Below are 23,587 nucleotides of genomic sequence, written 5' to 3' on the forward strand. Positions count from 1 at the left end.
TTAGACCCGTGATATCAGGTTTTATTAAGTAGTGAGGAAAAACAAATGGCTATAGACCATCTTAAAGATTTATGGCATACCCAAAACTCTATTATTTACAATACATTGGTGGTTACAACAATATCTACTGGTTGTAGCGATAACAATGATAATGATAACGATATTGATGATCTGGAAATTTTACTATTAGATAGAGAAAAAAATTAAATTATCATCTGATAGAAAGGAGCAAAAATATCTATTGTATCTTTAATAGAAAAGTTCTCGGAAGTTATGAGAATAAATAGAGATGCAAACTTTTTAAAATTCTGGGAGGAAAATTCTTCAATATATCCAGAATTATATACCTTTTCTAGAATCGTCATGGCTGTACCGGCGACACAAGTACAATAATTTATGTATTATAAAAATGACTATCTATTTTAGGTAAGCGTAGAACGTGGATTTTCATCGTTGACTAATTTACGTGGAAATCTGAAGGATGATATTTTAGAAGATATCATGATTGTGCGATTGAATAAAATATTTAAAATATAAATTATCTCATTTCGAATTATAAATGTGTATATATTGAAGTATAATAAAAAATGAATGAAAATAGTCTTATTTTGAGTCATTATTTTTATGTTCCTCTTAACCCGGACCCGAACCCTGGACCCGGGTCCTTTTTAAATTTATTACCGGACCCGAACCCGGACCCTTTTTTTTGTCGAAGGGTTCACATCCCTGATTAAAAATGTTCAAGGAATAAAGACAATAAATTATACTATAATCGCGGCTCTCACAATTGCAGGAATATTTAGATTAGAAGTTCTTGATGGCCCTTGCAATGCTATATATTTTAGCAACTTTGTAAATGAAATATTAAATCATTTTGAAGAAGGTAGATTAATATGATTTTTGTAATGAATAATGTTCCATTTCATCATAATCATACAATTAAGGGAATACATTGAAATATTAACCAACTTACAGTCCGAATCTTAATCCTACTGAAAATGTGTTTTTTCAATGGAAGGATTTTGTAAGAAATCAAAATCCTAGTAACGAGGAAGAATTAATTCGTTTCATAGAGCATGGAAAAAGAGGAATATATCTGAGAAGAATGCCAAAAATAATTTTAGAAATATGGAGACCTATATTCCGAAATGTAGAAGAGGAGAAATTTTTAATAATAAAAAATTTTGCTTCTTACTATATTACATATATATCGTAATTGAAATTACATAATTTGATATGCAAAAAATTATAATAAAAAAATTGTCTACCAAAAATTTAGTGAAAATTAAATACAAGGAGAAATAAACATAAAAAGAATATTGTATGCATGATGAAAAAAAGTGAAGAATTGTTTAAAAAAATGGAGCAGAGAGGTGAAAAAAAATAACGGAAAATTTATAAATTATTTTTAAAAAGACAAAAGAATTATCAAAAATGAGAAGAAAAATAAATTAAGAAGAGATACATAAAAGTAAAGAAATCGCAAAAAGTTAGAAATAATATATGAAGGAATGACAAAAAAAATTTAAAAAATTACAACATTCCTTTAGTGAATGGAAATTTTCCTTTTTTGATTGACACTTTTCCTTTCTTTTGGGGAATTTTCCTTTTTTGATTGACACTTTTCCTCTTTTGATTGGACCTTTTCCTTTTTTGTTTGACACTTTTCCTTTTTTAATTGAACTTTTTCCTTTTTTATTTGACACTTTTTTTTTAATAGGACTTTTTCCTTTTTTTAGGAATTTTTTTTTTGATTGACACTTTTCCTTTTTTGTTTAGGCCTTTTCCTTTTTTGATTGAACCTCTTCCTTTTATGATTGACCCTTTTCCTTTTTTTGATCGGACCTTTTCCTTTTATGATTGAAACTTTTCCTTTTTTGAATGGTAAACCCTGTAATTATATATATTTTTTAATTTTATAAATAATCTAGTCCATTAACTACCAAGGTTCTTTTTTTTATTTATTAAATTTTTGTTGTTTAATTTTATACAGTTAATATTCTATAATATTATAATTTATTTTATAAAGAATATATGTCATTAGTATTATTTCTTTAGATGAAGATTTTTACCTCTGCCTTGCCCCCAGTATGAAATATTTTTTACACAAATGAATAAAATTAAAAGCATCAAGTCTACACTGTAATTGTAGATTGTGCACTAATTCAAATATTTCACACTCGATGTGCAACTCAAATCTTAAAAAACATATGAAGGTAAAATTATGCATATTCAGATTAATTCTGATAAAAAAATTTAAAAAATTGTTAACGATCTGAATAATGATTCTTGTAAAAATAATCTAATAAGTTTTTTTTGAAAATAAAGATCATTCATTAAATATTGTTAATAAATTATCCCAATTAAAATTTTTATTTAATAAATACAATACAACTCTCCCATCCTCTGCACCAGTTGAACGCGTGTTTAGCGCATCTAAAGCTATGTTGAAGCGCTCTTGTTTATTTGAATAAAATTTTGAAAATAAATTGTTGTTAAAAATAAATATTACAAAAAGATCATATCTTATAATATATTATTTGTGTAAACTTTTATTTTTATTATCTTTGAGGTAAAATTCTTTTATATATATTTATTGTTAAACTAGAGTAACCGTTCCTTTTTCACAAGATAACGAGTAATGCATTTAATTTTTGAAGTAACGTTTACAGCACTAGTCAACAAACCCTGAAACCCTTTTTAAATTTTTTATCTCTGAACTCAACCTTGAATATAATTGCAATTATGGAATTAATTACATATAGAAAGCTGAAATATTAGTTTTTATTTTAAATATTTTTATATATTAAATATGTTATCGTTGAGATTTACATTTAAAAAGAAATATTAGTTTTATATTTAAGTGTATTTGTTTGAGAATAAAAGAATAAATTGATAAAAAAAATTAATATAATGTTTTAAGAGAGGCAACTAAATAATGTACACTTATAATGCTAAAATAGGTGTAAATAATATTCATTATGTTTAGTTGACATAAAAATTAAGAAGTCTAACGACGCGCCTGACTTGTAAATATTCTGAATTTTTTATTAACGAGAAAATCTTTTCTTTCAAAACTATTCAAAAACAATTTTGACTTAAAATATAATATAATTAGAGATCTGCAAATTCCGGCTTGCGGGTCGGGTCAGGCATTTTGAATATAAAATTTTTTGGGCAGGGTCGAACATTTTATATAAAAAAAATAAGGCAGGGTCTTGCAAATCTGATTTTTCGTTAATTTTAATAGGCCAGTCAGCACGGGCATTATAATTTTGATATTTTTTAAATTTCAAGCTAATATTTTTATTGATACTATATCGCCGGGGTGACTTAATGGGTTAGATGTATGCTTGGAAACAGAACGACGCAGAGGACGCAGGTTCAATCCTGGTAAGGAGCAAAAACACTTTCAGGTTTTTCTTCGATGACTGATGTGTAAAGACAAATGGTAAGATGAATTTGGAGCTTAGAGATGACACCCCGGTCACCGACAGGCCTGGACAGCCGGGTGCTTAGGCTACTTGTCCAATAAACAAAATGAAGGAAACAAATGAAAATATGAATATGAAAACTAGGGCGTTCCCTCCAAGCGACGCGCAGGGTGTAGACCTCCATCCTGTGAAAAGTAAAGTAAAGGTCAAAGCAAATAAGACAATATTAGCAAGTTTGAATATTGGGACGCTTAATGGTAAAACGAGAGAATTGGCATCAATGTTGAACAAGAGAAAAGTTGATATAGCGTGCATACAAAAGACGAAATGGAAAGGTCAGAAGACTTTAATGATTAAAGATGGGTATAAATTGTACTATAATGCAATTGTTAGCAATAGGAACGGTGTAGGCATCATCCTCAGTCAAGATCTAACCTCCTCAGTAGTAGAAGTCAACAGGACCTCTGATAGACTAATGAAGATAAAACTGCATTGGTCAATCAATACTACATATCCTTTCAGTATATGCTCCTCAAACGGGTTCAAGGAAGAAGAGAAAGATGACTTTAGAGCTATCCTTGATGAAGCGTAATGGAAATCCCTAAGGATGATCTAGTCATAATAGGTGATGACTTAAATGCGCATGTGGGAAAAACAAGAGATAGCTACAAAAGGCATCATGGTGGTTTTGGATATGGAGAAAGGAATGATGAAGGAGGGCATGTACTGAAATTTGTGCAAGCCTTCGACCTTGCCTTAACCAACACCTATTATAGGAAAAAAGACAGTCATTTAATAACATATGAAAGTGGTACAAGGAAAACACAGATAGATTACATGCTAATCTCTTGCAGAAGATTAAAAGATGTAATAGACTGCAAAGTCATCTAAGGAGAAGATATTGCTGCGCAACACAAGCTACTAGTCATGGATTTTTACATCGCAAATAAATCCACTCAAAAAAAGATAAAACTGGAACCATGCATCAAATGGGGTAAATTAAAAACAATGATAGATGCCTTTGCAATCAATGCAAACATTGAAACAATAGATTCCTCACAAGTCAGTGAAAAAATTAGACAGACCTTTCATCCAGATTAATAGACACTGCCAAATCAACACTAGGCTTGACAAGGGGAGGTAACAAATCATACAAAGAACTATGGTGGTGGAATGAAGAGGTACAAACCACTATACAGGAGAAAAAAACCCTTTATAAAATATGGTACAAATCCAAAAACCCAGATGACAAGGCAAGATACAAAAAATCCAAGAGAATAGCTACAAAGGCGGTGGCTAGGTCAAAATCCATGGCATACGATGACATGTATGAAGAACTACATACCAAAGATGGGCAAAATAAAATATACAGATTAGCCAAACAGCTAGAAAAGAATACTAGGGATATAAACGGAGCTCCAAAAGTAATCAAGAATAAAGATGGGAAATTGATAATAAAGGAAAAAGAAATAATGAATAGATGGAAAGAATATTTTCAGGAGCTTCTCAACTTTAATCCCCACATACTATATCTAGATAAACACTCCCCATGTCAAAACCTTGTACAACCAATAACAGAACAATAAATAATTGTATGCCTCGAGCATATGATAAACAACAAAGCTAGGGGTCCAGATGATATTCTTATAGCACTAGGAGATGATGGAATACATTTCCTCACAAATCTATACAATAAAATACTTGGAAATGAAGAGGTTCCTCAAAAATGGAGGCAGAGCTATCTAGTTCCTATCTTCAAAAATAAAGGGGATCCACAAAATTGTCAAAATTACAGGGGCATAAAACTAATGTCACACTGTCTAAAACTATACGAAAAAATAATTTAAAAAAAATTAAGAGACATAATCGAAATAGGAGTGACTCAGTTTGGTTTTATGCCTGGGAGATCAACAACTGATGCTATCCACACAATTAGGCAGATGAGTGAAAAATAGAGGGAAAAGAACAAAAAGCTACACATGGTCTTTCTCGATCTAGAAAAGGCATTCCAAGAAAACTTATCTGGTGGGCGCTACGCCACAAAAAGGTTCCCGAAAAATTTATAAGAATAATACAGGATATGTATATGGGTCATATAACAATGGTCCATAGCACAACAGGTACTTCAGCAGGCTTCACAATAGCCGAATGAGTTCATCAAGAGTCGGCTCTCAGCCCACTTCTCTTCATTACAGTAATAGATGTATTAGCACAGTCTATACCTCATACAGTCCCGGGGAATATGATATTTGCAGATGATATTGTGATACTTGCCATCCAAGGATGAAATGAAAGAAAGATTGGTGAGTTGGATAAATATCCTAGAAAAGCACGGACTAAAAGTAAATAGAGAAAAGACGGAGTATATGGTGATAGGTGGAGATGAAACAGAGAGTATTGATATAAATGAATGGCAGATATCGGCAATTCAATGCAAATATTTGGGCTCCACTGTACAAACAAAAGGCACAATAGAAAAAAAGATAAAGAGTAAAATTAATCAAGGGTGGTTAAAGTGGAGATATTAATCTGGAGTGCTATTTGACAATAGAATCCCACACAAATTAAAGGAAAAAATTTACAGTTCCATAGTACAACCAACTATTCTATATAGTTCGGAAACATGGCCAACCAAGGTGAGACGAGAGAAGTCTACAAACTACTGAGGATGATTGCTGTGGTAACAAGAAAGGATAAAGTGAGACTTAGGTGGTATGGGCACACAATGAGAAGGCCTATGAACTACATAGGAAATAAGGTTGAGAGTTTGGAAGTGATGTGCAAACGTAAAAGAGGAAGGCCAAAACTTCAATGGGGCCATAAAGTTAGAGCCAATATAAAGAAGTATAAATTAGATAAAAGAGATTGTATGAATAACATAAAGTGGAGACAGAAGATGAAGGAGCTTACCACCAGAAAAGGTGAAAGCTAAAGAGAAAAAAAAAATTTTTTATTGATACTATCTAAATAAATTACAATATGCTTATTTCTTTGTATTTCAAGAGCTGTCTAACAAAAATAATAAATCTATAAATGTAGATTCACAAAATATTAAACAAGTTATTTATGATATGATCCGATTACAAATACAGATATCAAATACGATTGATTTGCAAAAAAGTTGTCTTAGAATAGGTAACCACATAGGAAAGATATAAGAGCCTTAATTGAGATTAGGAAAAAATTAGATAAAGATATCAAAAATTGATGGTCATGATTCGTCGGACAGAGGGTGGATATTTCGTAAAATATTAACGGCCGGGCTTGGAAAAAATCTTTAAAAAGCCTAAACAAGCTGGGCCTTGCAAATCTCTAATATAAATATTTAAAAAATAAATTTAAATTATAAATAATGATTAAAAAAAATATTAGCTTAGTCATGACTAGGGATGTACCGATATTATTTATCGGATCGAGCCGATATTTTACCGATTTTAAAATATCGGTTATCGGCCAATATTATAAAATTTTCCGATCCGATCCAATATAAAATGGCGTCTTTATCAAAAATAATTTTTTTTGAAAAAATTATATCTAAAATCATTTATTTTTATAAATAAAATCGAAATCTATTTTTATGTATATTTTTTTAATAATAATAATTAATCAATTAATATTCTGCCATATTGCTATTTTTTTGCACATTCTGTTTATAAAAATGTGCGATAATCTTTTCAAATCTGTTTTTAGTGAAGCTGGTGATATTGACACATCCCCGCAGGCTGATTTCTAATAAATTGGAAATTTTGTTATTTCTAAAAAGAAATCTTCGATATATTAATGTTAAATATTATTTTAAATTTCATAATATATATTAATGTTATTACTTATTATATAAAAGAAATTTAACAATAAAAATATTTTATATACTTTTAGAATTGCAATTTAATTGAATATAAACTATAACTGATCATTATAATATATTTAAATGACATAAGTTATTGTATAGTTAAATTATTGATTTTATACTAATATAAAGTGTATTAAAAATTAAAACCATTGGTATCTTTACAGAATACAAAATTAAATATGATCGGTAATCGGCCGATATCAATTTAATATCTGGAATATCGGATCGGATTGGCCTCCAAAAAGTGGTATCGGTACACCCCTAGTCATGACATTGATAAAAATATATATTTATTTACATTATTTGACTTTTCTAAACTTTTAAGTTCTTTGAATTTATCAATGATATCCTTTGAGGTTTTGGGTCTATCAATATAACGTTTGGATAAATAATGAGCTATAACTTCCCATCTAAACATATTACTTAATGATAAAACAACAGGGATATCTATAAAAAAACCTTGAAATGGTTCCTGAAGGGTATAGTTCAGTTGCCTTAATTAAGTCTTTAATTTCATGTTCAGTCCATATATGATGAGCACAATTAATATGGCTAGTATGAGCATTATTAACAGCCAAATGCTGAGTTTTTTCTTTTATAAATTCATGTGTCATATCTTTTAACTAAGTTCATAAAAGATAAAACATTGTAAAAATAAAACTAACTTTTTCTTTTAAAATTTGAACCAATGGTTCAAAATAGGTATCGTTATCTTTGAATAATTTAAATTTTCTATTAATATCGATTAAATCATCTAAAGAGAGCCAATTGGTAAGATTATCAATTTGTATTAAAAATTCAACGTTATCATGAAAACCCAAATTTTGATATAAATTAATGGTATTTGTATCCATTTGGGAATTACTTTTAGCTAATATATAATTCGTTAATAATTTTTTTTGACATTTTAAGGCTCTTTTTCTATCATTTTGAATGTCTATTTTTTGTTTTTTTTCTTCTTCCTAAAACATTAAATATTATATAAAGTTATAACTATTGGTGCCTCTTTTGAATTGTGAGCGATATCTGATTCGTCCTTAATTTCAAAATTATTAAACTATAAAAAGTAAAGTATAAATTTTATAGATTGTTACCTCTTCTGAAAATCTGGTTTTCATTGCCATTTGCTTAGCCAATTTATAAGCATTTTTTCGCTCTTTCGCTTCTAATTTTATACGTTCGATTCTAGGATCATTTTTGTATGCTATATCTTAATTATGTAAAAAGTTTAAAATATAAATTATATATCAGGCAATTAGCTAACCTTTTCAACTTTATTTTAAGATTGGTATTATATAGGAATTCCCTCCAATTTATAAGGATATACAGTATTAAAAGTTGAGATATGGGTTAAAAGTTTTTTTTAATGCAAATTTTAAAGAGTTTTTTAATGTTTTGGTATATATTGTAGAAAATTTATCATTGTGATTAAATCATTATATTGAAAAAATAGTTGAGTTTATGTCGCCATCGATTATAGTGATTGGGCTACACCCTTGATCCAGATCAGATCGAATGAAAAGTTAAAGCTGTGCGCAGAATTTGAAGTTACTCACAATCCTTGGGTTGTGGAGGTTAAATATCCACTTCCAAGAATTTAAGAAATTTTAGCAAATATTTCTCTAAAGTTGACTTCTCCACAGTTTATATAGAATTACCTCGAAGAGAGGGCATAAGTAAGCTATTTACGATAACTACTTCTAAAGGTTTATTAACCTTTTTCCGGATATCCTTTGGCCTTTGTGCCCATTTTTCAAGGCACAATGGCTTCCGTTTCCCAGTTTAGAAGGAGATCTATTACATGCATGGTGTATTGATTATAGGCATCACTCCTGAACAACATAACCATCGCTTAGGTGAGATTTTTAAACGAATTCTCTCTAAGGCTTAAGAGCCAGTCGAGAGAAGTTGTCTACTTGGGTCAAAAAATTAAAGCGGTCGAGGTAAAACCCCTAGGTAAAAAATTTTAAAGATACAGCTAACAAGCATCAACATTATTACAATAGATTTGTGAAGAGTTTGCTAAAATAGTTGATCCATTATATCAATTTAAAAGAATCTCAATTTTGAATGGAGGGAAGCCAAGCAAACTACTTTTGAGTTATTATAATAAAAATTGGTGAGGATGGTTTACCAATAATTTGGGCCGTTGATGCCTCTAATAAAGGTGTAGGCGGTGCTTCATTACATCTAATATATAATATAGAAAGACCAATTATGTTTTTCTCATGGGTTTTCTGCGATGTGGGAACACGCTATCGTTTTTGAATAGGAGGCCCTGGAGGTCATATATGAGTTAACCAAATACCGAAGGTATTTAATCAAAAATTTGTGATCTATACAGATTGTAAACCATTAATTCACTTATTTAAACGTGATAATAAGGAATTAATGTTATAACCGGCACCTTAGTGGTGGTTATTGCTCGTAGGGCGTTTCAATTTTATTTAAATATCAGCAACGTAAGGAAAATTGCTTGTGGTATTTTATACAGGTTAGGACTGGGCAGTGAAATAACAAATATTTGCAAATGGGGAGGCTGTGTTAATTCATTCCTTATCACATATGGTAAAAGGTGGTCCCACTACCTCGAATGAACTTAAAACACATAGTTTGAAAGATAAAAATCAAATTGATTAAAATTATGTTCAACACTAGAAAAGAGTCAAAATAATTATATAAAAAATACAGAATTGTCTATAGTGGACTATTGTATAACGTAAGGTAACCGAGTCGTTATTCCATGGAAAACTAAATAAAATATTAATTATTACATGCAGGTCATCAAGGTATAGAAATGAAACAATAGACCAGCGAATATATATGTTGTCCTGGCATGAATAACAACAATTACAAAAAAATGTATTTCCTGTAATACCTATACCACCATGCTTCATAAAGATGTGAACAGTATTTGGCCAAATAGATGGGAACGAATTCACGTCGATTTTCTTATTTAAACTTTCCTAGTCGTAGATTAATATTCAAAATGAATTTAATATGAAGGTGTCCGTGGCTTAACAAGCATTTTTTATGAAAAATATTACAAAATTTATGGGTCAAATTCGGTCCGAAACCATAGTCTCTTATAGAGGTCCAACTTTCATTCGCAAAAGCTTTAAATAGTTCTGTAAAGAAAAAAGCAAAACATATTTTGATGCCACCATATCAACTTAGCTCTAATGGGCAGGCTGAGAGAATGGTTGCCATTGCTGAAAAGGCAGAATATGAAAATGGCGAGGTTTGGATCACTAATTTATATTACAATAATTCTAAAAACAGCGAGAGTGTTACTCTGACTAAAAAAAATTGGGTTGAAGAACCCGAGTTTTTTTTTTAATCTAGTAAAACTAAAGGGCGGTATTAATGCTCTTCCCAAGGTAGACAAAGGGCTAAAATATACAATCGGCCAAATAGAATGGGTAAAATTTAATAATAATAATATAATAAATCATGAGAAAAGGGTAACATAATTGAAAAATTAGGTAATAAGTTATATCCAGTTTGAAGATGGGATGAAAGGTATTCGTCACCATGATCAAACTAAACACTGTATAAAATAAATAAAATGTTTTTTATAAATTAAACATAATGTCTGAATTACTAAGGAAAGCTTAATGAGCATTGTATAAATTAATCTTTAAAACATAGGTATAATAAATATAAGACGTATGGTCTTCATATGTTATATTGGTGTTCAGTTATAATGGTGGAAAACTACTCAATGAACATTTGGACAGACATTGCTTAAATATTTGGATAATGTTCAATCAAGCCACCTCTTATTATGTGGACCATAATTTACAATCAAATCAAGCGCTCATATATTTGGACAACTATTATTAAGCAGCCACCACCAATGTATTTGATCTAAGATGTTCCAGACACTGCTCATGGTTGTGGTCCATGATGTCCAAACTAAGATGCTGCGAAGCAACAAATGCCCAAATATTTATGAGATTATAGTGGCCAACAAACCCTGGTGCAAAAAGAAGATACAAATTTAAATTAAAAAATAAATTATTATGTAATAGGCAAATTGTACCATTTTATGGAATATTTTGGCCTGTTATGGGTAGGCGTGTTGTATTTGTTTATACATTGTATTTTATTGATTAAAGGGATAAATGTCATATTTTTTAGTCCATTGATTGGTTTTATAGCTATCAATATTTTATAAATTGAATACAGGAAAATGAACATGTCGTCTTGTAGTTATTTTTGGATATTATTTTTTTATTATAACATATTGCAGCTAAAGTCATTATTGTTTTTGTTGATGAATTTATTTTTATAGAAGACAATATTATATAAACTGATATATAGAAATATTTCATCCAAAATAAACTACTTTTACACTTTGTACATACACTCATAACTATAAATACAAGTGCTGTAAAATAATGTCGTTACCTTTTTTGAGGAAAAGGAACGCCATTCGTTACTCGTGCTGAGTTTTTTTCTTCAGATAACATCAAGGTTTTTCATTTTTATTTTAACTACATTTTTGTTGTTGAATTTTATAGTCAGTTAATCTAATTAATAATAAATCAATCAAGGTATCGTGGGTCTAGAATTGGGGTGCTCCACTTGATATTTCTAAGATTTTTGAGTTAGGGGGTGGATTTTAATTGATTAATTTCCAATAAATATATAAATACTAGATTTAAAAATATTGACTTCTGGACTAAAACACCTGCAATTTTGAGTCATTTTTGTAATTTTTGCTATATAAGCACTATATATGATATTATAATATTTTATAATAAACTGTTGTGCACATTTAAAAGAAAAATTTTTAATATGTAAATTTTTATATTCAAATTCAATATTAAAAAAAGATTACATTAAGATAAATTTTTGATTAGAAATATAAACATAACATATCTATATAATAAAAATATATTTTTAAAAGAACAATAATAATATTTAAAAAGGAAAGAAAACTTTAAAAAAATATATATTCAGGTTAGGTTGGCCTTTCTCATAGGTAAAACCTTCCTTTGGATCACCTGTGATAAAAAGGTAACCTTTGCCTATTGTTTTGAATAATTAGGCTTGAGGTTCAAATGAACCACAGTGTCTGAAACTATTGGAATGAACAAAGGATTGTTTAGGTGGCGATATATATTTATCTTTGTGTTTTTTGCCTTTATGATGGAATTGACAGAAAAAAATCTGGTAAAAGGAACTACACATGTATAATCCCATGCGAGGACTATAAAATATGAATGAAAAAAATTATCAGTTAAAAATTATAATTTTTTATTCAGTTAAATTATTACTTCTAATAATAAATTAGAATTAAATAGATTGTCTATATTATATAATATGATGATTTATAATAGTTAACTCCATTTATTTTGCTTTTATTTAAATTCTCATAAATAAAATTGATAAGAAATATTTTGAACAAAAATATAATTCATAAAATGTGTATTTTGATTTTATTAAATAAAATTATCATGCAATAATTTTTTAGACTATAACTTGTTTAACTTATATTTTATATTTAAATGTAAACTTTAAAATCGTTTTTCCCAGTTTTAACAATTTTGAAGTGAACCAGTATAAAACATTTTTTAAAAGAAAATTAAGGATATTAAATCTACATTTTGAAAGTGTAGATTGTGATTTCAAATACATCAATTTCCAGCAGCTCAAACCTAAAAACATATATGAAAGCAAAGATATGAATTTAGATAAAATTATGATAAAAATAAATTTTATGAGGATATGACATGAAGCCTAATTCAATTCAATTGAAAGTATGTTTAGCACAGCAAAAGCTATGTTGAACTTAATAAGTGCTCTGTTGATCTGATCATAATTTTTAAAATCAATTGTTAAAAATAAATATAAATGAATACAAAAAGAACTTTCTTAAATATATTATTTTTGATTCTCAATTGAGCTATGTTAAACTTAATAAGTGCTCTGTTGATCTGATCAAAAATTTCAAAATCAATTGTTAAAATAAATATAAATTAATACAAAAAGAACTTTAAATATATTATTTTTGAATAATTTATTTTTATTATCTATGGCAAAAAAAAGATAAATAAAAAGAAAATTTATATATTTTGTATATGTTAAATAACAAGTAATATGTAATTTTTTGATAGTAAGTAATGTTTTCCTTTTTTTACAAGGTGATGAGTAATGGTAATATGTTCCTTTTTTGAACTAACATGCACCAATAAATATTTCAATAATATTTCCCAATGTAGTTTGTATAAAAAAAATAAGTAATATTAAATGATTTATCGTTATTTTAAGAATAATAGTCCTTATTTTTAATAAGAAAACTTAATGACAATATAATGTAAAATTAAGTTATATTAATTATTTCTTTCGTTATTTTAAGAATAATGATTTTTAGTATGAAAATTTAATGATGCTATCATGTAAAAATTAAGGAATATTTAAACACATGCCCATAAATTATAATTAATAATTTAAAAAATTATGAATAATATTACCTAATTTATTCATTTATATTATTCATTTACTATTATATAACACATATATTTATTATTCTAATCTGCTTATTCATCATAAAAATTATCAAAATACAATTCTAGGTCAAATCCAATAAAAATATACAATTTCTGAACCTGTGTCTCCCTAAGAAAATTATTCTAGTTATGTCCCTGATATAAATAATCAATAAATTGCAATACTATGCCACAATGACCATAAATAGAATAAATAATAAATTTCCCTAGAAGTTTATTCTCTTATAATACTAACTAGAAACATATTCTGCTTAAAAAAAAATGTACCAACTAATTTTCTAATCCGATTAATTTCATCTTTTTTTAATTTTTGTCTATCAATTTTGTTTTGTTTTTCAATCCATTTCCTTTCATCACGACTTTAATAATCATTATTTTAAATATTAAAACAATATATTTTACTTTTCTCCTTTCGTTTTATCTTCCTTATCTAAATATGAAAATTCTCTCCATGATTGAAAATCGTACCTATACATTTTAAAGTTTTATGCATATAAATATTAAAAAATGTATTAGCACAAATACCAAAAGGAATAAAAATTGTTGACTTCTTCACTTGAGGCATTGATATATTTTAAAGTTGGTACAGGTTGTATTGTTGACCATCTATATTTCATTATCATATTAATTGGAAATTATAAAAATATTTAAAAAGTTTTAGGTCAATTATATCCCTAAATTATATATAAAAAATTGGCCAGATTTATAAAGTAGTTAATATTTAATATATGTAGCACTGGTTAGAAAGAATTATTTAGGGTAGTTATGCATCTGTATTATTCAATGTATATATACTTAGTCAGTGGCGTAGCTACGGGGGTGGTTTTCAGGTTTGGACCCCTCCCAGAGCAAAATTATTTTTTTAGATTATACGTTCAAAAGACTTAAAAGTGACTTTATATCAAATAAATACCATTAATATTTATATTTTTTGGTTTTGATGTTTGTGAAAGGATAATATATTACTATTGAAATTATTCTGGGTAGTATTATTATAAAGTCATGAGAATAATCTACTAAATTATAATAACATATTATTGATGCAGTTAAAAAATATATTTATTATATATTATCGAAGATATGGTTATGATTTTTAAGATAAACCCGGCCGAAGGCTGGGCAAAAGGGCTGAAGGCCCGTTAAAGGGGGTCTGGGGGCAAAGCCCACCAGGCATTTATATGTATGGACCCCCTCTAAGGAAAATTTCTAGCTACACCACTGTACTTAGTCATCTTATTGATGGAGTTTATTTATGCATAAATTATTCTTAGTTTTATATCATTAATCCATGTATTTATTCCTTTATTTGATAATATTAATTATTTTAGTTTTGACTTTTGGTGTTAAACACCTACATTTTGTGTTTTTTGTTAATAAGTAATCTAAAAACTTAAATCCTCATCATTATTGGTTATTTGTTTATAGGATATTTCTGGAGTTTAGCCAGGCCAAGTAACCTTAGTAAATAATTTGAATTGGGAAGGCCAGATATAAATTTGGGCCATGCCAGGCAAAAATGAAATCCTAAATAGGTAAGGTACAAAAATGTTGTTATTGATAGACCTTTATTATAAAAATTTTAAATGATATAAATTTTAAAATTTATATTTACTAAAATTATAAAATATAAAAGAATGTAAAACCTGGAATTTCTATTAAAAACAGGATCAAATACATTTAAAAAGTGATCATATTGACAAGAAATATCATTATGTATAGGCATAAATGTTTCAGGTATATCATTATTAAATAATGGGTCAACACTATCATATGATCTTCTTTTAATTGGATCACTTAAAATTTCAAAAGCTATAAAATAAAATATAAGAATAAACATTTTTAAAAAAAATACCTTTTATGATACATGGAAAATAATCATTTGAATCATGTTTAATGTTATGTTTATACCTTTTATCTGGATGGTGATTTAAGGCTTTTTTTTTATCTTAAACAAATATATAATAATTTTAAAATAAATTACAAGCTTTTTTGATATCTTCTTCTGTTGAATTATAACGCATATCTTCTAAACCTAAAATTTTATAATGATCTTGATTCTATAATTAAATATATAAAAAATACAATTCGTTTCATACCTTCCAATTTTTTGGATCAAGGCTTAAAAGATATAATAATTCTTCATTAATAAAATTTTTAACATATTTTTCTGAATATATATTATGTAACATTAAAGAAAAAGGAATTTTCTCTAATATATCCCCTTAATGTAGACAAATAAATTATTATATAATTCAATCATAATAAAATACTATATTGCTCGTAAGGAAAAATTTCCATTTAAGAATAAATAAAATTTTTGATAAAATAGTGAATATTGGTTGGCATACAGAAATGTCAAATATGTGACGTTATCAATGACATAATAAAATGTCATTGGACGTTTTATAATTAAAAATATTTAGAAATTTAAAAGCTCCAATTACCTCCATCACCCTACAAAATAATAAAGTATTAATTAATAAAGATTAACGAATAGCGTATTTTATTATCTGGGCATTTTTGAATCTATATAACCTAAAATAGTGAGCAGGGTAGTTTTAATATATAGTTGAGTTCATTCGACTCCGACTCAGAGCCGATGGTGGCTATGACAGCTAGCTTAGTTCCAACTCGAGTCGTAGACTCTAGTTTTGAATAGGATTAGTTATTCGTTAACTCGTGTAATGAAACAATGACATATTCTATAAAAAACTTAATTTTATATTGTGAACTAGAGTTGTTTAATTCAGAATTAAAAAAATATCCTTAAGCACCTATATTTAACCATTTACTGCCTAAGTGCACAAACAGGGGCGTAGCTAGCCTTTACTATCTCAGGGGGCTCAACTAAAAAATCTTATGGGGGGGGGGGGGGGGCTTCGCCTCCATACCCCCCAATTTGTTTTATATTAATATATTATACTTTTTAAAAATTTACTAACTCTAAATAATTATTCTGAATGTCATTTATTATATTTTGTATGCAAAATAAACTAGCATATAAATCATTAAAATAATACAAGACATATCTAAAAATAATATTTTTTAATAAAAAATCTATTTATTACAGTATAAAATATTTTCGATTGCTGATATAAAAAAATTTGAGTCTAAAGAATTACAAGTGATAAAAGAGGTTAATTTATTCATATATATGCGTCGATTGATAATAGTTTTTAAAAATTACATAAAGCAATAATATAATTCTTAGCAACTTACATTGACAAAAGCTTATGAAACTAATATAACTTCTGTTACCATTTTAGACAATGATTTATAGAATGGACTAATAAGGAAAAATTTATAGGCCTAAACTAAATCAACAATTCTTGAAGAAGAAAGTATAAATGACTAATCAAAACCATAAAAAAAATATGGTGATGAGAGCTTCCTCTTAGATGACATGATGGAAGCTAGATAAGTAATCGAGAAAATTAATGTGAGATATCAAATTTCTAAAAGATTATTTTCCATTTAATGATATATAAACGACTACACAGTTGACCATTATTGCTTATCTAAAATATACTAGCAGCTATAGTAATAATCTTAAATTACATAGCCACACAATAAATAAATGCTAATTAATTTACAGTCATAGCGATGACACCCACGAATATTTATATCAGAATTTATTATGTTAGATAAATTGTAAAACAAAAACACTTTAATAATATCGAAAATATACTTGTATTAAAATAACTTTTGGAAAAAGAAAATAATAGCTTTCCTAAAAACACGTAAAAAAGAGAAGAAAAGTTATCTAATTTATTACATCCATTGTAGGATGAATAATAAAATGTTTCGTTTTAAAATAATTTTAATCAATAGATGGCGTTAAATACTTGAATTCAAATTGTTATAATATTTATTATCAAAAGCATTAATTAGTAAAATTATTATAATAATATCTGTAATATATTATATAACTCTCAAATACGTCTATAAAAGGGGCATTTTATCTAATATTTTATAATCAACTGTATATAATAGAGGATAATAAACTATACTAGTAGAAAGCCCGTCAAAAATGACGGAGAATGAGAATTTTATTCGTTTTTTTAAGAAAGATGTTACCTTTTATTTAAAAATCATATCCAATTTATATAATTTTTAAACCCCCCCCCTCCCCATTCATGTCAAGTCCAAGCAATGTCATTGAGTCCAACCCATTAGGACTAAGAGTGGAAACTATTATTTGAGTCAAAATATATTTAAATGAGCTTGTACCCAATACCAAAATTCTTTGTAAATATATTACTGGTTACATAAGACTAACATTTAACATTAAAAATTTCAAGCCAGGTCCAAGCTCATAATATTTGGGAAAAATTTCCACGCGTTCAAGACCTTATAATTTATAAAAAAAAATCTCAAGCCTAGCTCAACCCATAATTATTTTGAAAATTTTTTCCTAGCTCGGCCCATAATAATTTGTATAAGATATTCCCAAGTCAGGTGCAAGCAAATATTAATCTTGAGGAATATTTTTCAAGCCCAGTCCATCCCATATTAAGTTTCAAAACTATTTCCCAAACCCGGAGATAGTTAAATTTCTAAATAATTTATTACACATGAAGGGGAAATCTCGGATTTACCAATTAGTGGGTTAACTCCTTTTATCAAAAAATTTGATAAGGGCTATATATATCTTTTGTTAAGTACAAAAAAATGCTATTTATTTAAATTACAAAAATGCGATTCAATACTAATGAAACTTATATGCAATTTATTTATATATTTTTTAAGAAATTTGTTTTTCTTGCCATATAAATTTAGGTAATTTTTTTAAAAAATGATGAGGAATAATTATTACTCTGTGTGTCTGGTAAAATTAAGTGCAAATCCTTTCAGTCGTCTGCAGAAGGAAAAATTAATGTATAATATCATCCCATTTAGGGTTGTAGGTGAAAGTAATGAATAATGACGGATTACCAAAGCAGTGTACAACACCCATTGCGTCCTGATAAAGCTGAGGCCCTGGGCTACTGGTAAAAGAAGAACGCAAAATGATATTTCTGCCAAAGTGTCAGTTTTGGTATCCCCCTCTAAAATAGAATCATGAACGACATTGTCAACTCAACCATAAAACGGTCGTAAGTATTGTTATAAAGGCCATGACAAAACTACCGCATATTTTCCCATTAATAATGTTAATGAAATTGGCCGCACTACACATTCAGGTTTGAACATCTCTCTAAATATTCATGAAAGTTCCTCAGGGAATCGGATAAAGTATTATTTATAATAACTCCTAATGAGGTAAATGAGAGTGGAATTAAATGCTTTTATTTATTAAAAATTAGGCAGAGGTGGCATAGGGATTGTAGTAGTGGTGATAGAAATATCATTTGGAGGCAACTGGGTGTATAAAATAAACATATAGATATAAAACATTAGATAAAAAACAAAATAAACCTCCAGAGAAGTTCACAGTGCCTTATTATCTTGGCCACCAGTAACTCTAGAACGGGTAAGGCGATTGTTGAATCGCCATTTTTTTCTTTGCTTATCTTTAATAAAAGATTCATCATGTTTGGTAGCAATGTGAGGGATTAGGGTTAGCCTAGACAAATAAAGAAATCAGGCAAAAATATAAATATACTATTGTTGAAATTAAACAAACATTAAAATAATGTAAAACCGGTAGAAGGGTCAATATTAGATGCATATTTCTAATAAGTTGGAGGGCTATCATCAAATAAAATTTTTAGGGGACTAATCAAGTCTATTATGATATTCTAAAAGTTAAAAAATAACATGATAAATGTAATGATCCAAGCATCCAAGATCTTAATATTTAAAAAGATTTTCTCAAGTCCACCTTCCCTAATAATTTTAAAATCAAGCCCAGAGATATTAAATTTATAACATAAGACTAACATTTAACATTAAACAATCCTAATATAGGTTCTACCCTACAATATCTGGAAAAAATATCCAAGTATCCAAGACGAACATTTAATAATAAAAATCCCAATATAGGTTAAACTGGATAAAATATCCAAGCATCCAAGATCTTAATATTTAAAAAGATTTTCTCAGCCCACCTTCCCTAATAATTTTGAAATCAAGCCCAGAGATATTAAATTTATAATTAATGAAGAGGAAATATCTGATTTACCAATTAGTCAACAGGTAAAATATATTACTTTATAAAAAGAATAACATAAGACTAACATTTAACATGGAAAAAATATCCAAGCATCCAAGACTAACATTTAACATTAAAAAACCCCAATATAGGTTCACGAAAAAAGCATCCAAGATCTTAATATTTAAAAAGAATTTCTCTAACCCACCTTCCCTAATAATTTTGAAACCAAGCCCAGAGATATTAAATAAGACTAACATTTAACATTAAAAAAATCCCAATATAGGTTCAAGCCTACAATATCTGGAAAAAATATCCAAGCATCCAAGACTAACCTTTAACATTAAAAAATCCCAATATAGGTTCAAGCCTACAATATCTGGATAAAATACCCAAGCATCCAAGATCTTAATATTTAAAAAGATTTTCTCAAGGCCACCTTCCCTAATAATTTTGAAATCAAGCCCAGAGATATTAAATTTATAACATAAGACTAACATTTAACATTAAAAAATCCTAATATAGGTTCTACCCTACAATATCTGGAAAAAATATTCAAGCATCCAAAACTAACATTTAACGTTAAAAAATCCCAATATAGATTAGAAAAAAGCATCCAAGATCTTAATTTAAAAAAAATTTCTCTAACCCACCTTCCCTAATAATTTTGAAACCAAGCCAAAAATTTATAATTAATGAAGAGGAAATCTCTAATTTACCAATTATTCTACAGGTAAAATATATTACTTTAAAGACTAACATTTACCATTAAAAAATCCCAATATAATTTTGAGAAAAATTATACTTGATAAATAAGAGAATGTTCTATTTTGTAGGTCCTCGCTATCCCTAGTGCGTTTCTTTTTTTGATTGATCTGCCATCTTTTTCTTTTATTAATGACAGAATCACCACCTGTACAATCATTAACTGAGGTTAGGACATGGCTTGTTATCTAAAATAGAAACAAAAGAATAAATGAAAAAAATAAATGCATTGAACTTGATGAGGAGTCAATATACCACTTGTACAATAATTAAATATGGGTAAGACAGGGCTTGTTATCTAAAATAAAAACAAAGAATAATATAAAGAATATAAATGCAATGAACCTGAAAAGGAGTCAATATTATGTTTAACTCCCTAGAAATAGTTGGGACATTATCAGAAGCTAAAATAGATGTATTCTATAATATAAAAGAGTATAAAAAAAATATATATATAAGGCTAACTTTATTTTGAGTTGTTAGATTTTGTAGGGCCTCGCTATCCCTAGTGCGTTTCTTTTTTTGATTGATCTGCCATCTTTTTCTTTTACTAATGATGGATAAATCACCACCTGTACAATCATTACCTGAGGTTAGGACATGGTTTGTTACCTAAAATAAAAACAGAAGAATAAATAAAAAAAATAAATGCATTGAACCTGATGAGGAGTCAATATACCACCTGTACAATCATTAAGTGAGGTTGGGACATGGCTTGTTATCTAAAATTAAAACAAAAGAATAAATAAAAAATATATTAATGTATTAAACCTGAAGAGGAGTCAATATTAGGTTAACCTCTCTAGAAATAGTGCGAATATCATCCATCATAAGCTAAGTATTCTAAAATGAAAAGTATAAGCCTTTTTAGTATATATAGATGAATAATTTATTTTGCATTTGGTAGATTTTATTGGGCTTCATGTCTAAAAATATTTTCTATAAAAAAAATAAAATAAAATCAATAAAAAAATAAAAATAAAAATAAGTACGTACCGATGACATGACGTAGCGATGACATGACGTAGCGATGACGTAGTGAGGACATCGGAAAATTATAATATAGATGTCTATACTCACTTTTTATAAAATCTCATACTTATTTGGACCTTGAGAATATTATTAGGAATAGGTATGATAATTTAATTTAAAAATAAATATATAGTTGATTAGTCTTTTTGAACTCGGCTAATTACAATATTAAATTTGTTAATTTTCAATTAATAAATGATTATATTTATTTAATTAGGGTTATATAATAATTTAAATAATAAAAGTCAATTAAGCGTCAACTGTTAATGTAAAATTAATATTTAGTGAGTGATATTGATATTCTATTTTTAACACAGAATTTGATTGCAAGCTGACAGAGTGAACATATAATTTATATGTATTAATCTAATCTAATAATTAAATTAGTATTTGTCATAAATGAGTGACATATTTGATAATTTTGAAAATATTTATTGCGTGAATATTAATAAATAAATTGTGCAGGTTCATTATTAAACCTTATTTTAATATTTTGTTTTATTTTATTTTTAAATATAGAAATTAAATTTTGTTGAATCATGATGAAATTGTATTTATGCGCTTCCCTATAAAAGGGAAGCGAAATATTGTAATTATTACTATTTTTGTTTTTGGTTTTTGATTATAAAATTATTTTTCTTGTTTGGTGAATAAAATTTATTCTATTATTGGATCATCATACTAATATTCTTAAAAACCGGTCACAACGTGATAGTATTCATTTTATAAAAATTTAGATAGTTTTATTAATTTTTAAATAATAAAATTAAATCTATATATTACTCAATAGAATTATAAAAGAAATCGTTCAGGGGGCCATTAAAATAATTTATTTTTTGTTTAAGTGGATATTAAGGAGCAATTTAAAAAAATTCTTGCTTCAAGGGGCTTTTCAAATTTTTCAAGTGGCTCGAGCCCCTGCGCGCCCCCTAGCGACGCCACTGTATGGCATCCTTACCATGTTAATAACTCAAGGCTTCAATATATTCGCATAATTATTTCTTCAAAGATTTTTAGTGTTTTTATTTTATCAATTTATCTAACATAATAAATTCTGATATGAGTTTACAACGTAAGTGTCATGTCATGGCTATGACTGCAAAGTTATATCATTGAGTTAGGCCTAAAAAAATTTCCTTATTAATCCAATCTACATTCTATAAAACATTATCTAAAATGGTAATATTACGTTATATTATTTTCTTGACCTTTGTCAAAGTAGGTTGATAAGAATTGATTATTCAGACTCAGAGTTTAAGGGTTTGCAAATTTCAATTTAAAAAGAATAATATATTACATAAAACCCAGCCGAAGGCCCTTGTATAACTTATATTTGACACAGGGCGGTCACCCAGAATTTTTTTTTTAAAATATAGCAATAAGATCTTGTTCGTTCCTTTTTTTGCTACAACAAAGTGACTATCTCTTGCTAGCATTCTCCTGATGTTGATATGTTATTAAAATTAACAAATAAATACCTATTTAAAATTTATAGATTACTAATAAAAATCTTAATTTATTGACCAAATAAATAAAACACTACCACAAAGTGCCTGCATTCTATTGATGCTGATATGTTATTAAAATTTAAAAATATAAGAATACCTATTTAACAGTTTGAATAAGTGAAAATTTAAAAATACTATAAGAATAATACCTATATAAAATTTATTGATAATTAATATAAACTAGAGATTTTTATTCATATTTTACGATAGATGTCATGCCAGGTTCAAGCTCACAATATTAGGAAGCATCCAAGATCTTATAATTTTAAAAAAATTCTGTAAAAGATATTCCCAAGTCAGGTGCAAGCTAATATTAATTTTGAGGTTCCAAGCCCAGTCCTACCTATAATAATTTTGAAAATTTTTTCCCGCCTCGTAGATAGTTA

General features: G+C 27.6%; 1 protein-coding gene across 10 annotated transcripts in view; it reads right to left on the minus strand.

Annotated features, from left to right (window-relative positions):
- The window catches only part of LOC135925795 (dnaJ homolog subfamily C member 2-like), a 32,368-nt gene extending 16,227 nt beyond the window's left edge, over window positions 1-16,141 (minus strand). For 3 of the 10 annotated variants that reach the window (XR_010571730.1, XR_010571729.1, XM_065461279.1), the window contains exons 1-13: window positions 16,073-16,141; window positions 15,899-16,023; window positions 15,784-15,859; window positions 15,655-15,747; window positions 15,446-15,611; window positions 14,328-14,408; window positions 14,205-14,270; window positions 14,070-14,161; window positions 8,379-8,494; window positions 8,288-8,341; window positions 7,950-8,246; window positions 7,744-7,907; window positions 7,583-7,694 (exon numbers count right to left, since the gene is read on the minus strand). Coding sequence is in view for 8 of the 10 variants with exons in the window: in XM_065461279.1 (XP_065317351.1) it covers window positions 7,583-7,694; window positions 7,744-7,907; window positions 7,950-8,246; window positions 8,288-8,341; window positions 8,379-8,494; window positions 14,070-14,161; window positions 14,205-14,270; window positions 14,328-14,408; window positions 15,446-15,611; window positions 15,655-15,747; window positions 15,784-15,859; window positions 15,899-16,023; window positions 16,073-16,100 (1,470 nt within the window). In the remaining 2 variants the exon portion in view is untranslated. Of the gene's footprint in view, window positions 1-6,526; window positions 6,747-7,582; window positions 7,695-7,743; window positions 7,908-7,949; window positions 8,247-8,287; window positions 8,342-8,378; window positions 8,495-14,069; window positions 14,162-14,204; window positions 14,271-14,327; window positions 14,409-15,445; window positions 15,612-15,654; window positions 15,748-15,783; window positions 15,860-15,898; window positions 16,024-16,072 lie in introns of those variants that run through there. The other 7 variants (XM_065461283.1, XM_065461280.1, XM_065461281.1 and 4 more) reach the window with 7 other exon arrangements.
- Window positions 16,142-23,587: the final 7,446 nt, after the last annotated feature.

The sequence above is a fragment of the Gordionus sp. m RMFG-2023 genome, chromosome 3, assembly GCF_954871325.1.
Source record: "Gordionus sp. m RMFG-2023 chromosome 3, tfGorSpeb1-WG-v2, whole genome shotgun sequence".
In the NCBI taxonomy this organism is placed as follows: domain Eukaryota; kingdom Metazoa; phylum Nematomorpha; class Gordioida; order Chordodea; family Parachordodidae; genus Gordionus; species Gordionus sp. m RMFG-2023.